The sequence below is a fragment of the Camellia sinensis genome, chromosome 8 (assembly GCF_055761805.1).
Source record: "Camellia sinensis isolate YWXY chromosome 8, ASM5576180v1, whole genome shotgun sequence".
Lineage (NCBI taxonomy): Eukaryota > Viridiplantae > Streptophyta > Magnoliopsida > Ericales > Theaceae > Camellia > Camellia sinensis.
The window spans coordinates 190275277-190290620 of NC_138968.1; the positions used below are offsets into that span (position 1 = coordinate 190275277).

Consider the following 15344-nt stretch of genomic DNA (forward strand, 5'->3'; position numbering starts at 1 on the left):
CATACATCACGTAGATTGCAATTACTCCACACTTTCACCACCCTCCTCAACACGAGTCCTTATAAGTAACCCCCCTATTGTAAGAAAAACATGATCATCCCCTTGAGCTCCTCCACACTCTAATACCCCTTAAAAAAAGAAAAATTAAAAAGTAAAGCACTTCTTCACCACCTATATATATCTATCAAAAGCTAAGTTTAATCTCATTTCAAACCATGCCATTACCAAAATCCCCAGCTCACCCATTCCTCGTTCTACTTCCATTCCTATTATTAGTGCAAGCCAAACCATCACCACCACCACCACCTACCAGTCTCCAACAAAATGCCACAAACAAACCACCATCAATGTCTCCTTCTTCTCCATGGCTCAATCGAGTGACCGATCCAAGAGCGCCAGGGTGTTGGAAACGACCATGGATTTGCGACCAGGAAGAGCACCCACCACCAAAATTCATAATGAGGTGTTGTCAAAATCGCTGCATCAATGTCACCTCCGATATCAATAACTGTGGATTGTGTGGGCTTCGATGCCCATTCACTTGGCAATGCTGTCAAGGATTGTGCATCAACACCAATATCAACCCTTTTCACTGCGGTAGGTGCGACCACCGATGCCCATTTCGCAGCCTCTGCTTCTACGGCATGTGTGGGTATGCGGCCCCGCTGCCTCCCTTCCCGTTTCCGCCGAAGCCTGAACCGCCTCAACACCCTTTTCCTTTCCCCCCGAAGCCTGAACCGCCTCAACACCCTTTTCCTTTTCCGCCGAAGCCTGAACCGCCTCACCACCCTTTTCCACCGAAGCCAGAGCCACCTCACCCTCCTTACCTTCCTCCCGGTCAGACTGTGGAGGGTGGTGGTGGTGGTAGTGGCCGGCCAAAGCTGTCAAGTTGAAGTCATGATTTTAAATAACAGTATTCCAATATAATTATATATCATTTGATATTTGATATATCAATCGATCTATCAATAATAATGGTATCAAAAAAAAGATGTAAATCCTGGCCGATATGATTATTATATATTATTTTTCTTTAAATTTTGCATGCATGTGTGGGAGTGTGAGTACATGTACGCGTCAATTTAAATTTATATATTGTTTTTTTTTTTTTATTCGGAGATGACATAAAATTGGGGTTGTTGTAATTCCGTATTTTTGTAACCATCTTGTGGTTTAAAGTTTATTTTCTTGGAATTTTTCACAAATATGTTATTTTAATGCTTAGTAATTGTTTTCATATTTTTGTATCATTATGTATTCGTAACATGCATGAATGGTGAGGGTGGTTAAAGGGTGATACGTAAATAAAAATTCAATATAATAGTAATATAACAACTATTAGATGGTGATATTATGTTATTGGTATCACGGTTGTCTACATATTTTTTTTTATTATATTTTTTTTTTGTGATAGGGAGTTGGTGGAGAGTATGGTATGGGTAGAAGAGGTAGAGAGTAGCTGAGGAGAGTGATGGGGTGGAGAGAGACTAGTTGAGGGTGGTGGGAGTTGGTGGCGGAGAGTGGCGAGAACTAGCGGAGGAGAGGGTTTGGGTTTGGATATGGGTTTGGGTTTGGGTTTGGGTTTGGTTTGGTTTGGCTTGGTGAAGCAATGAAGAAGGGTCAATGGGGTTTCGGTGAATGCGTATGAAAGTAAAATGACCATTTAAAATTACATTATTGGTAATGTCAACACCAGATGGTTAGGTTGAGATAGTTTATCACAATTTGTTATTGGAGAATTTTATTGTACACACTCTATACGTACTTTCAGTTAGGTCAATTTTTTTTAATTATGATCAATTTTTTTTTATTTAATTATAATATTATTTTGAGGTATTTAGTTATGACTTTTTTGTGTTTATTTATAATTTTTTTATATATATAATTATGCCTTAAAAAGTATAAAATTATATTATTTTCTTTTATAATTATAAAGTGCATGTAATACACCTTTGAAAAGTGTGTACTATAATTTTAATATATGATTATGCTAGAGAGTGTTGTTCGCATATGTAAGGTTCATAAAAAGTTTTGTTTTAACAATTTAGGATTTTGTTTGTTTGGAATATTACTTTGGGTTAAAATAATCATATAAGATAAAACTAGCAATTTTAATCAAATACAAACTGTCACATCTAACACATAATTAATTTATTTTTTTCTCATAAAATTTAAAAAATCTATCACAAATGAGATTTTTTAATCTCAAGTTAAAATAATTAAAAAGTCAAAAATTCAACTCACATCTCAAACGAAGACTAAACAATTAATTTTGTAGGATCTTTTATAAGAAAAATAAAAATGAGACTTGATATAAGTGTAATTTTTGGGAAAAAAAAAACACTGTTGACTAAATCCGGAAGATTTTTCCTCTCGCATTTTCGCGGCTCTCCCTCTTTAATTATTTCCTTCCATTGGATTTCATTTATCTATCGTTTTTTGCAAGCAAGCACGGTCCCTCTTTTTTTTTTTTTTTTTTTTTCTTTTCCTTTTCCTTTTTTTTCACTTCATACTTTCGGCGGCAAACAAGCACAGCGCGCAGTCGTGGAAGAAGATCTTTTTCATGGTGCCGCTCTCTTCTTTCTTCCTTTCTCTCACTCTCTCTGTATATGCTTATATACATTCATTCTAGTTCTATCAATCTGCTTATCTTTGTGAGTCGATTGAAATAAAGTTTACAAATACCGAAATTCGATTATTATTTCCGGTTCTATCATCGATTTTGTATTCACATAAGAACTGGATTCGATTTTCTCTATTTCGACGTTTCGTAACCTTCTGTTTGGTTGTCGAGAAAACGAAATGGAAAAAAAAATAAAAATAAAAATTAGAAATCTCAATCGATTTTCCTGATAGCGGTTAGTTTTTTCTGTCCTGCAATTGTACCGATTCAACATCTGAATACATATTTTTTCTTACCTCCTTTCTAAAATGTTCTCAGCAACCAAACAGTACAGCTTCAATTAACATAGCCCTAACTTCTAGTCATTCACCAAAATTAAACTAGAAGTTTCATTGGTTAAAATAGGAAGTTTTTTGGTTAGTTTGATCATGCAGTAGTACATTTCTTAATTATTATTGTTTTTCTTATATTCTAGGGGCTGAAAATCTCTTGAACGAACATAGATTGTTGTTCTCTTTCTTGCAATGGCTTCTTCGTCTTCATTTTCTACTTGTACATTACACGGCTCCGTGTCCGGCCCTAAATCAATGAAGTGTTACAGAGAGTTCATTTTCAATTGTTCGAGTCTCTTCAAACAATCGTCTAACCCTAGGTTAATTGCTCTATGTGCTGACCTAACACATTCAAGGTTTTTGTCTAATGTGAAATCAATAAATTGGGAACAAAGTGGGAGGCACTTACCAATAAATAGAGTCCAATGTCAAGCACTGAAGGTTGAAAATAAGATTTCATTTTCGGTTGGGAATAAATTTCAACTCAATGATGTGATCGAAGCTCAGCAATTCGATAGAGATATTCTTAGTGCTATTTTTGAAGTGGCGCGTGAGATGGAGAAGGTCAAGAAGAACTCAGCTGGCAGCCAAATTCTGAAGGGGTTTTTAATGGCTACCCTCTTTTACGAGCCCTCAACTAGAACTAGGCTTTCTTTTGAGTCTGCTATGAAACGGTTGGGCGGGGAAGTTTTGACAACAGAAAATGCTAGGGAGTTTTCGTCCGCTGCAATAGGAGAGACACTTGAAGGTAGTTTTTCAAATGCTTAATTTTGTTGCCTTGTGGTTCTAATTTTGAAGCTTGATTTGCAGATAGTATAAGAACAGTTGAAGGGTACTCGGATATAATTGTGATGAGGCACTTTGAAAGTGGTGCTGCTCAAAGAGCAGCAGCCACTGCCAGTATTCCTGTTATTAATGCAGGGGATGGTCCAGGACAGCATCCAACTCAAGTAAGCATGATTTTTGTTTTAAACGCAATCCTCTGGTAAATAATTGAAGTTGTTTGCTTGAATTTGTTCATGAAAACCCTTCAGACTATCTTTAGTTAGATTCTTCTACATATTGAAGTTGAATACTGACATGATATTGAAGTTGTTTGCTTGATGTAGGAGTTTTGGGCTTAAAAAATTGATGTCTGTTTTGCGTGCATTTCTGTATGTTCAGTATCTGTTTGTACAAATGTAACATCCAAACCTTGAGTTAACTTTCAATTGATCTAAGCACTGTTCAATATTTGTGTTACATCGTCAAGCATCCATAACAAATTTTCTTGAATCACCTGTCACAAATCATGATTGATCATGATTTATCCTCTTACTGTTTGTTAAGGGATGCATATAGTACATTAAGTTCTTTTCTGTTTTGAGGTGTACCTATTCTCTCTTTTACGGACTGGCTTGATTGTGTATGGAATCAATACTTTAGTAGTTTTCTGTGTGGGCAGCAGGCAGGCAGCGGTTTCAAGCCTGCTATGTAAATTCTTGCACTATAATTTTACGACCTAGCAAAAGGGATAAACAGTAACTAAAGACCCCATTATAATCTTTTTTTGAGAAGCACATTGTTGTTCTTTTGATCAGACTGCATTTTCAGTTTTTGTAGTCAGATTTTCCTTTCATGCATTATCATATATCTCCATTTCCTGAATTTCTAAATCGGTACTATGTATATTCAGATGCATTTGAATCGCAACTGTAGTTCTTCGTTTTTTTTTTTTTTTTTTTTTTTGGGTTCTGCTAATGTAGTTAAAACAGTGTAGATGTTTCATTTTGTGTGTGAAGTCCTAAAGGCATGGCTAGTAATCGAAGAGCTACCTTTTTCATTAAAAAAAAAAAATCAAAAAATGTTAGATAAAACACCTTATTGCATCATATATTTTCTTCAAGTTATATGATGTCTGTGTTTTGTATTTTTCTGTAATTCATTTGGAGAATCTGATTTGATATATTCAGGTTTTGTATTGTAAAAAGCCCCTTACAATAAATATGATTACAGTAAAAAATATAGTACCTCCCAAAATTTTATTTTTAGGCTACGTTTAGCATTGATTTTCTCCCTCTGTGAGTGTGTGCCTGTGGGGCTGTGTGTACTTATTGGTACTTCTGCTGAGCTTCAATGTAATATCTTCTTCTTGCCATGTCCAGAGCCTACTTGGTTATGAGGTTTTTTAAATGTGTATGGAATAGTTATGTGAAGATCCATGTGAGTGGTGAATTTATTTTCTTAGTTTTTGTTTCTAATATCTTCTCTCCTATGTTTATTTATTTGATAATAATAAATTTCATAGGACCCTAATTTTGAAGCACTACTTATGTTTGTGGCCTTGAGACAGGCTCTCCTAGATGTATACACAATTGAAAGAGAGATAGGAAAGCTAGATGGCATTAAAGTTGGACTTGTTGGAGATCTAGCTAATGGAAGGACAGGCCGATCGCTTGCATATTTGCTCTCTAAGTATCAGGATGTGAAGATCTACTTTGTGTCACCCGAAGTGGTAAAAATGAAGGTATGAAAAGAAAACAAGTTTCTATTTCTCTAACCAGCATTCTTTTTAACAATCCAATCTCTTTTTTTTTTTTTGGGGGGGGGGGGGGGGGGGGGGGGGGGTGGGGTGTGAATTAACTATCCAAACTTAAAAATCTGTCAACCTTTAATAGCAACATCGATATTATAAGTTGCATATTTTTTTGCCCTCTCTTTTCAGGATGACATAAAAGAGTATCTGACATCAAAGGGAGTAGAGTGGGAAGAAAGCAATGATCTAATGGAAGTTGCTTCTAAATGTGATGTGGTGTATCAAACCCGCATTCAGAGAGAGAGGTTTGGAGAGAGAATCGATCTTTATGAAGAAGCTCGAGGCAAGTACATTGTAGATCGGGCTGTCTTGGCTGCGATGCAAAAGCATGCTGTGGTGATGCATCCTCTCCCAAGGCTTGATGAGGTTAGCTAGCTTTTCCGCTTTGCTCTTGATTCTGGCATGATGAGCTTTATAAGGACAATATGTTTCCAATGCAATGACTAGTCATTTGTTATTTTTCATGATTCATGATGCTAAAGCAGATAACTGTGGACGTTGATGAGGATCCAAGGGCTGCCTACTTTAGACAAGCGAAGAATGGTCTTTACATTCGGATGGCTCTCTTGAAGCTTCTACTTGTTGGTTGGTGAATAATATATGATCTCTGTCGTCAGATTTTGATGCATAATGCTCTCAGTACTCACATTAGTTGTGGATGTTTGAGATGTTGGGGGCAAACAGCGGGAATAGTCTGGTTTTGAAGGGTATTTGGACTGCAAATGACTAATTTTATTTCTGGTTCTCTTTGAAGACTGATTTCGATTGATTGACTTTTTTAAGTCATTACAAGAATTGCAAAACTTGGACTGAAAATATACTCTGCTGTCATATGAAAGCCTTGATCGATGACCTCCAAAAATTGACCGACATGATTTGGTTTTTGGTAGTACATGTTTGATTTTATTTGGTGATAAGAAGTCTCTTGATTCGAGACCTCAGCGGAAACTTCTATAGAAAATGCTATCATTCCAAAATTTTTATGCAAAATCATCCATTAGTAGTATTTTTAATATTAAGAAACATTTTAATGGTTTTTTTTTTATTCATTTTTCGTTTGTATATTATTACTCAACAAAAAAATGACAGCTCATTCTAGTGTTTTGCAAAAAAAATTTCCACACTTCAATCTACCAGGGAAGAAACTATGACCTATTTTGATAACTAGGTTAAAAATTAACTTTTTAATTTTTGATCACATCATCTCTATATTTTTTACATATTTTTTTTATAAAAAGTCAAAAAAAAAATTAATTTTTAACCTACTGATCCTGCCAAAATATGCCTGTTGCTGCTCTCTCAATTTTTAGGGCCGACATGGAAATTAACTAATTTCTAAACTTTACCAAACAAAGAATCATTGCTTGGGACCAAAAAATAGATGAAAAAGTAAAAAAATCAAAATTTAACCCTTATAATGAAATAATTTTTTAATTTTTAATCATTAATTTAAATCTTAATTTTTTAATTTATTTTAAGTTAAATTATTTATTTAGTTTCATCAAGTTAAATCGATTAAAAAAAAAAGGGACATTTTAACCATTAAAGCTAGGAAAAATTAGTCTAGGGTCTCTGTCCCACTTTTCGTAATGGAAGAGATCTACAAAATTATTTTTTGATGTCTAAGATCCCTAAACATATATCAAAAAAATTTGACTCTTTGTCTCTCCTCCTCTACTACAGAGCAGCACTTTCTCTCTCTCTCTCTCTCTCTCTCTCTCTTTTCTCAATCCTAGAACCTCAACTTCTCACTTCTCTTTCTCTCTCTCTCTCTCTCTAGAATACATACACAAATATATATATATATATATAGCTTCAATGGTGGTGGAGCTGAATTAAAAAGCATGAAACATCTGATCTCTTTGAAGAGGTCGGCCTCGAGCTCCTTCGAAGCTTTGGCAACATTAAAAGTGTCTCTATGATCTCTCTCCCGAAGATTTGTGCGCGAAGATCTCGCAGTTCGATGCGTTGATTGTGAGGAGTGAGACGAAAATGACGAGGTAGGTTTTTGAGATTTTGGTTTGGGGTGTACTAAAAAAGTGCACTTTTTGTCTTTTTACGAAAATATGTGCAGAAAAGTAGAGAGGTGATGTGATGGAAAAAAGATAAAAAGATAAAAAGATGGATTATATAGTAGATGACAAACAAGGCTTGTGAATGGCCAATTGAAGGTGGTGGGAAGGGCTAGTGTTAGGATCGACAATGTCTATCTCCAGGTTGCTACTAAGCTTGGATGCCTTGTTGTGAATGCGTCGACTGCGAATACTATCGTTGCTGCTGAGCACGCCATTGCTCTGTTTGCTTCCATGGCTCGTAATGTCGCTCAGGCCGACGCGTCTATGCAATTTGGTATAAATTATATTCTTCTCTGTTTTTCACATCTCATTTGTTTATTTTTTAAATCCAATTTCGTAGATCTGTTCTTTATTATAATTGTGTAAATTTACTTGATATGAACTTTTATGATGTATAACAGCTTGATTGTATTTAATTTTTGAAAATCAGAGAATTTCTCTGCAAGTTAGTTTCTGAATACATCAGGAAATCTGAAGATTGTGAAGACAACATATATTCGTTCTTTGCAGATGATCCAAATGTGGATTCCTGAATTTTCTCTGAGTTAAAGAGAATTTCTCTGGAAATGTTTCTTTAGGAATTTCATTGATTTTGAGAGAATTTCTCTGGCTTAAAGTGATCCAGAGAAATTCTTCATTCATTTTCTCTGGAAAAAATTTTTATCCAGAGAAATTTTGGACCAGAGAAATTCATAGCATTAAGTTCAAAGAAAACCTATCACAAACTCACAGAAGAACTATCAAACATGGGAATTGTTTATATATATTATGTATTTTTTCATAGATTTCACTCACATACCTGTATCCATGTGTGTACGTTTAATTTCAATCCTTCAATGGTTGTGCTTCTTAATATGCAAATTCCATTGATGTTATTGCTTCTTTTTTTTTTTTTTGGTAATCAGCTCGATGTTGTATGCACTTTCTGTCCTCCATCAACCACTCCTCCACCGTCTCTTCCTCCAACGAGTGCAACCTTTTCTTTTCCAACTTTCTCTGGATTTCTAGCAAGAGCAAAGGTTGCTTGAAGAAAGGGTTACTACGTTGTCTGGACCAATTTTCTCTGTGAATTTTCTCTGGACCAATTTGAAGAACCTTATTATGAAAATATTAGATGTCATTTATATTATAAAATCTTAATATGAGGGATCTTAAAAAAAAATTCCTTAAAGCTAATATAAATATGCATAAAATATTTAAAATATTATTTTTTGTTGAATTTAATGAATAAAAAATATTTTTTTTTTGTCAAAGTTTATTTTTGTTACTCGTATAGAAAGGAAAAAAGAACAAAAGAAGGGAAGACAGCCAAACCAAGTTACGAAGCTTTGATCTTCTTGGAAGTAGATTATGAAATAAATTACACATCAAAGTCAACAAGCATGTAATAAATAATTAACCTTTTAAGGATTACAATAAAAAGTATATAAAACCCCAAAAATGGATTACAAATGCTTACTAGTAGGTGGGGAAATTCGGATCAACGTCATGGGCCCATGACTCAAGTCCTCCAATGATATCCTTTGCCGAAGTGAAACCCATCTTGTGAAGGTAATCAACGGCCCTCTGTGAATCATTACCTCTTCTACATACTACATATAGAGAAGCATGCTCCTCCTCTCTCTTCAAGGCTGAAGATATTTCAGGCAATCTCGCCTCCAAACTTGACAGTGGGACGTTCATGGAGTTGGGAAGAGACGAGATTTTAAAGTGGTGTGCTGGTCGTACATCAACTAATGCATGTGGTTCTCCTCTAACAACTCTCTCCTTGTATTCCTTGCTGCTTATTCTAGCTTCTGTAGGAAGCAGGTCTAGCTTCAATGGAGTCTGCAATCAAACGGAAGATGGTCACACGAGGGTGAGGAAGATAAGAGGAAATTTATGCACCCAACAGACTGATCTAACAGCTAGCAAGTTTGATGGCATTAGTATTACAACAAATGCTAATAAATGCATTCAGGTCATAAAATATGGTTAGTATCTCACACACAGAACAATACGGTGCATTATGTTGCAATATGTAATTTGTTATGTCCACATTCTCATGAGATTTGGTTGTTTCTCTAGGCTTCAGACTTGAATAAATTCTACACTAGCAAGTATTAAAAGTTAAAACAAGGAAAGAGAATCAATATAGAACTCCACAATGAAATACGGATCCTGGGTTTATAAAAAGAAGCACTTCAGAGAGAGATTGAGAGAGCCTTGCGCTTGTAAATTGTAAATTCCATTTTGATATTTAGAGTGTATGACAACTTGGGTAACACCGAAGAGATGAATTTTATCTTAAGCCAGTTCAATAGTTCACAGACAATAATCTTTGGATCTATTTATGAAACAACAATTTGTGGCAGAGGAAAACATAACAAATTTCACTTTTTAAGACCAAATAAATCTCAAGCAAGCTAATCAAAACACAATGTGCTGCCTAAAATGGAAATAAAAGAACATAAACATACCATGGACAGGGGAGATTGTGTGAATTTCTCGTAGTCAAACTCTTGAAATTGCTTTGCAGTGAATGTTGCATTTTCTCCACAAACTTCACATTGTGATGACCTCCCTCTGATCTTGACCTAAGCAAAATCATGGTACAAGGCTAATTGAAAAAAAGGGGGAATTGACTGGGCATGTCCACTAAGTTCAACAAATATAGAGGATGTTTATGCTGGAAAAAAAATAAAAAATAAATAGAGAGTAGAGAATTTATTAATGGAAAACTGAAATTTTTAAAAACATACAATACGAATCCGTGCAGTCAATGCATCAAAAAGAAGCATCCTTCTTGAGAGTGGTTCACCAACATCACTTGCAATCTTTATAGCTTCAAGGGCTTGGTGGCAGCCGATAATACCAGGAACTGTAAAATTATATAAAAGTAGAGCTAATAAATAAAAGAACTACATCACTTGCAAGCCAGGTGAATTTGCAAGGAAATAAGGACTGGACTGGAGACTCCAAATATGTACACAATGGCTTGCACATTAAAGCATCTTTCTTAGTCCTTCCCATAGCAAGTTCAAGGTCCACCACATAAAGACAAAGTACCGTGTTAGGCAACTAAAAAACTGATAGCTGAGGAAAAAGAACACAAATCATGAAATGACCACAATATGCAATGTTGTCAGCAAATCCTGCAAGGCACTGAGAATCTGCAGATCATCTTCTCAGTTATTCACTGTGCTCTGAGGTTTTCTGAGATCTTGTCCCAATCTCTAAAGGAACCCCGCAATCCTTTGCTATGCCTTCACCTTTCAGTGAGCTTTCGTAAGTTTGGGCTCATCCAGGATGCACTTTTATATATTGATTAGGTAAGACTTGCAAACACTGGAAGAACTTTTGAGGTTGAGATTATGGCTTTGAAAGTAGAGTTGAATTAGAGTTCTTTTTTTTGATAAATAATAAATTTTATTGAGAAAGCATCAAGATGATGCAACTAAAACAAAACAACCAATAGAAGGAAACAAAACTTGCCTAACCAATTATAGCATCAAAAAAATCGAGTCGAATTAGAGTTCTTGACCATCACTCTTACTTACATTCCCTTTTGTGATACCCATTTATAATATATCAAAAATTTCACAATGAGATAAATTAGCAATATGGCCAGGAATACAACAACATAAAACTTTAAACTTCACGTCTCAAAACTTACGCAATTGGGACAAAGCCTTCAAATGTAGAGTTGGGTGTTATTGACCATCAGGTCCATCACTCTTACATTCCCCTTTTGTGATTACCCATTCTTCTTGCTAATATATAAAATTCTAGTAACGAGATAAACTAGAAATATGCAAGGGGCTCGAGAAATGCATACAACGACAGACAGCTAAAGGACAACTCCCAAGCAAACTCAGATTTTTCTCTCTCTAAATTCAAGATTGTAGGCAATATTTCTAATTGAATGGACTAAGACACAACATATTAATGGCTTACCGATTCCCAGAACACCACTATCAGAGCATCTTTGACATGCTGTCGTAGGAGGTGGAGTTGGAAATAGGCACCGATAACATGGACCCCCATTGTAATTGTAAACTGTAAGCTACACAAATGATTTGAGGATGCAGTTGCAGTAAGAATTTGAACAATATAAAAAAGAGCTAATTACATTCTGTAGTCCCAAATCCATATAAAGAGTTTTCCACATGTTCATATAGGAATCAGTGAGAAAATTGCTACTACTGTTTTTTTACCTGCCCTTCCAATCCTATAGCAGCACCTGATACAAGAGGCTGCATGCACAAGCATTGAGGTTAATGATCAGAAGATTAACATATGCACACTAAACTATTTCATTGGATAATACATACAAGCTTGATCAAATATGTCCTTAAATCTAGGATTCTAATAAATAAACGAACATATATGACAATGGAGCTAAAAGAGAATTCAGTGAATAACTAGGAGTAGAAGAACTGAAGGTCTGCCACCTTAATCATTTTAAGCAGAATCAGATACAAGTCAACATTTATAAGTCAACTTCACAATGTCTTTGCACAAGTTTTCTTCTTTTTTATAAAAAGAAAATGAGGATAGCAGCCAGCTTACCTTACCCAATACCACACAACAATCACTGATTAGATAACGGCTAGGAGCATTGTCTGTTGCATCTATTACTATGTCATATCTAGGAAGCATCACAGTCATGGAAATCAACATATTCCAGCTTTATTGACCCAAAATACCAAATATACTATAATATGAAGAGGAAATCATAGCATATCAAATTAATTTTATCAAGGATACTTGCTCAAAATTTCCAAGGCATTGGATGTACGTAAAGCTTCTTTGTGTTCCACAATCTGAATAGTAGAGTTAATCCTAATTTAAATTGTCGAGTTAGATACAGGCAAAAAGATAATATCACGGTTGTAGATATTCAAAGGGATAATTTGTGACATGACAATGTAAGATCTATCGTATCAAAATAACTGCACAAATACTGGAACTCATGACCAGGTTTTCAAAGTAGTCAGTCAATTCAGCGTTACATACGAGTGACAAGCAGCAGCAGCAGATTCCACTTTTGACTGACCAATATATGCTTCAGTATGGATAATCTGCAGTATAGTAATACAAGTTAGCTGATGAAGAATTACAAATTTGATTCTCTCCCTGGAAGCACTTATAGCAACATCATCATCATCTCCATCAAAGAAGATTTACAAATATCAGAATACAATTGAGAATCCTACCTGCCTGTGCAGATTGTTAAGCTCAACTACATCATGATCGACAATACCTAAGCGACCTAGAAAGATTTAAAAACAACAAAATAGTTAGTTTCCAAAACAAAAAGTCCTAATGTAAGATTATATATTATGATTCCATTGAAGCACCCATCCATTTATAGAGTGATGTTCAAACCACTTTTGATTATTACAAAGCAACCTTTTTTTTCTTTTTGTCTTTTGGTCTGGTACAGATGAAGACAAGCTATCAACGACAAATCTCTATCAACTAACAGAACCTAGAATAGGAAACACTTGATGTAGCACAAGAGCATCAGCTTTTGTGCTTTCTTTTCTTGATGGTATTACATCAGGCATAATTGAGAGTAGACATCTTACCAACACCACAGGCAGCAAGGTACAAAAGAGCAGGTGATCCCAACCCTCCAGCTCCAACAACTAAAATTGAAGCCTTCAAGAGACTTGACTGTGCTGTAATCAACCAGGAAGGATAAACAAAAGATAAGGTGATACCAAATCAATATTACAATGACCTTATAGATGAACCACGAAGCTAGATTGTTGTTTTCTAAAAAGCCTGGGTTTTATCTTATATAATATGCAATCCAAACCATTTTGCAATAAATTTAGTTTGTTTATCACCACTGATTTATAAGAAAAACAACACTATAATTTTCACAACAATTGCTGCATATATCCAATCTAACAGATAAAAATTTTAAAAAATATATATAGAAAAATTGATGTACTACTCCCCTAAATTTTACGTTTCATGAAATGTAAATTCCTGGCCACTCACTATAATTATTTAGGTTCAAAAAGTAAAACAGTATAATAAGAACAAAACCAAAACATGGATTCGATGCACCTACATCTTTCGAGTGTGTTCATTTGCAATTGCAGATCTATGCATCTCTCTCTATATATATGGATAAGTAAGTAAGTAGTAATCAAACCTTGAACACCAAAGGAAGGAAGCAAGAGCTGACGACTATATCTGTAGATCATATCGGGCGACAATCCATGGCCAAAACCTGAGTCACCGTTTGACAGTGGAGGGCACGATCGAGTCGAATTCGTCTTGGTCTCGTCCTTTTCATCGATATCACGAAGTTGAGCTTCGAGATCTGATATTCGGCGCTCGATTTCACTCTTCGCAGACTTCAAATTCTCAATTTCGCGGAGAATTCGAGACGACTCACCTCCGTTGGCCTCCATTATTGCTCTCTTCTCTCTGCTCAGACAGTGCGAGTAGTTTCCCAGGGTTTTGAAGTTAGTGAGAACGAAGCTCGCAATAAACCCTAACTGAGAATAAAGGTATATGGGTTGGTCAATGAAAAATTAGTTTTTCATTAGTTCCGTCACGTGTCCTATCTTACATTAATCACAATTCATCCTATCGCTCATGTTTCGTAATCTCAACACAAATTCGTAAACTACTCACTTAATACAAATTTATAAATTTCATTTTTTTTAATCAATTACAATAATATTAAGATGTCACATGTCGATTTTGATCAATCACAGTAACATTGAAACACCATAGGACATCAAAGACTAACCAATAATTTTTCATCGAGAACACCAGTGAGCCAGCGAGCACCTTCATAATGAATTCGGATCATCGGCCGCACTTTCCTGCGGCCCTCCCTACCGTCCTCTCCAAAACGACGTCGTTTTACTTGGTTTTTTTTTTTTTTTTTTTACCAAAATTTGAGTTTCCTCTCGTTTTTCACTTTCATCTCTTTCTGTATCATTGTGTTTAGCCCTAACAGATGATCTAGACACGAGACAGACAGAGAGAGAGCGACGAAGAGACACGAACTGAAAGAGACGTAGAGGCGAACACGACGGAGAGAAACGATTGCATCTACATCTACAACAACAACAATAATTGTATCTACAATAACAACAGTGTCAACAAAATCCTCCTCTCTAGAATTTCAAGCATTGAAGATGAATCCAGAAGAGGATTAGACTCCAACAATTGCTTTTCCTCTTGGGATTACAAAGATAGCATCGTTTTGTTGAAGGCAGTGAGGCAATAAGCCCCTTCTCTCTCTCTCCACTTCTTTCTCTGTTTTTCCTGCTTCTTCTGGAACATTTTTTTTAATAGTAGTAAATTTCTTAAAATGCAAAAAAGGTATATTCGTCCAAATACTTTTGCAACTTGATTGTGGTATATTTGTTGTTTATTTTCAATTACTAATGTCACTCATCTTTGTTATAGCTTTCTGACTCTCTCTATGCATCACTATCTAGAGCGATAAACAACACTCTGTGTTTGAAGTTCTTTAATAACACGAGCTACCTAAATATTTGTCACAGTTTGGGTTTGAATTAGTAGAGATTAGGTGAAAATGAAGATTGAAAGGACCTCACCATTACAGAGTCGTCGTCTCTCGCCTCTCCGTCTCTCTTTGTCTCGCGTCTAGATCATCTATTAAGGTTAAACACAAATGATACAGAAGGAGATGAATGTGAAAAAAGAGGGGAAACTCAGATTTTGAAGAGAATGGGAAAAAAAAACTAAGTAAAACGACG

General features: G+C 35.4%; 2 protein-coding genes across 4 annotated transcripts; one reads left to right on the top strand and one right to left on the bottom strand.

Moving 5' to 3' along the window:
- Positions 1-2345: 2345 nt before the first annotated feature.
- Positions 2346-6422, top strand: LOC114295597 (aspartate carbamoyltransferase, chloroplastic). 3 transcript variants are annotated; one of them, XM_082884399.1, is made up of 6 exons: positions 2346-2566; positions 3099-3703; positions 3766-3905; positions 5288-5461; positions 5660-5896; positions 6016-6422. In XM_082884399.1, the coding sequence occupies exons 2-6, from the start codon at positions 3148-3150 to the stop codon at positions 6121-6123; spliced, it is 1215 nt and encodes a 404-aa protein (XP_082740525.1). In that variant the 5' UTR covers positions 2346-2566; positions 3099-3147; the 3' UTR covers positions 6124-6422. The 3 variants fall into 3 exon arrangements, with proteins under 3 accessions (XP_082740525.1, XP_082740526.1, XP_082740524.1); XM_082884400.1 differs by having other exon boundaries at positions 2444-2566; positions 5978-6422; XM_082884398.1 differs by having other exon boundaries at positions 2444-2566; positions 6013-6392.
- Positions 6423-8923: 2501 nt separating this feature from the next.
- On the bottom strand, positions 8924-14225 carry LOC114295598 (adenylyltransferase and sulfurtransferase MOCS3). Its single transcript, XM_082884405.1, has 11 exons — positions 13757-14225; positions 13179-13271; positions 12804-12859; positions 12604-12668; positions 12355-12429; positions 12157-12235; positions 11802-11840; positions 11542-11650; positions 10347-10465; positions 10065-10181; positions 8924-9432 (listed from the first exon to the last, which is right to left on the bottom strand). Exons 1-11 carry the CDS (start codon positions 14016-14018, stop codon positions 9064-9066), a joined length of 1383 nt encoding a protein of 460 aa, XP_082740531.1. The 5' UTR covers positions 14019-14225; the 3' UTR covers positions 8924-9063.
- Between the last annotated feature and the right edge of the window lie 1119 nt (positions 14226-15344).

Excerpts from the sequence above, each read along its gene's own strand:
- LOC114295597 (XM_082884398.1), top strand. The coding sequence starts at position 3,148 with ATGGCTTCTTCGTCTTCATTTTCTACTTGTACATTACACGGCTCCGTG. Across the intron at positions 3,704-3,765 it reads AATAGGAGAGACACTTGAAG|ATAGTATAAGAACAGTTGAA; the intron begins GTAGTTTTTCAA and ends CTTGATTTGCAG. Across the intron at positions 5,462-5,659 it reads CCGAAGTGGTAAAAATGAAG|GATGACATAAAAGAGTATCT; the intron begins GTATGAAAAGAA and ends CTCTCTTTTCAG.
- LOC114295598 (XM_082884405.1), bottom strand. The coding sequence starts at position 14,018 with ATGGAGGCCAACGGAGGTGAGTCGTCTCGAATTCTCCGCGAAATTGAG. Across the intron at positions 13,272-13,756 it reads TCCTTCCTTTGGTGTTCAAG|CACAGTCAAGTCTCTTGAAG; the intron begins GTTTGATTACTA and ends GGTTGATTACAG. Across the intron at positions 12,669-12,803 it reads TTAACAATCTGCACAGGCAG|ATTATCCATACTGAAGCATA; the intron begins GTAGGATTCTCA and ends ACTATACTGCAG.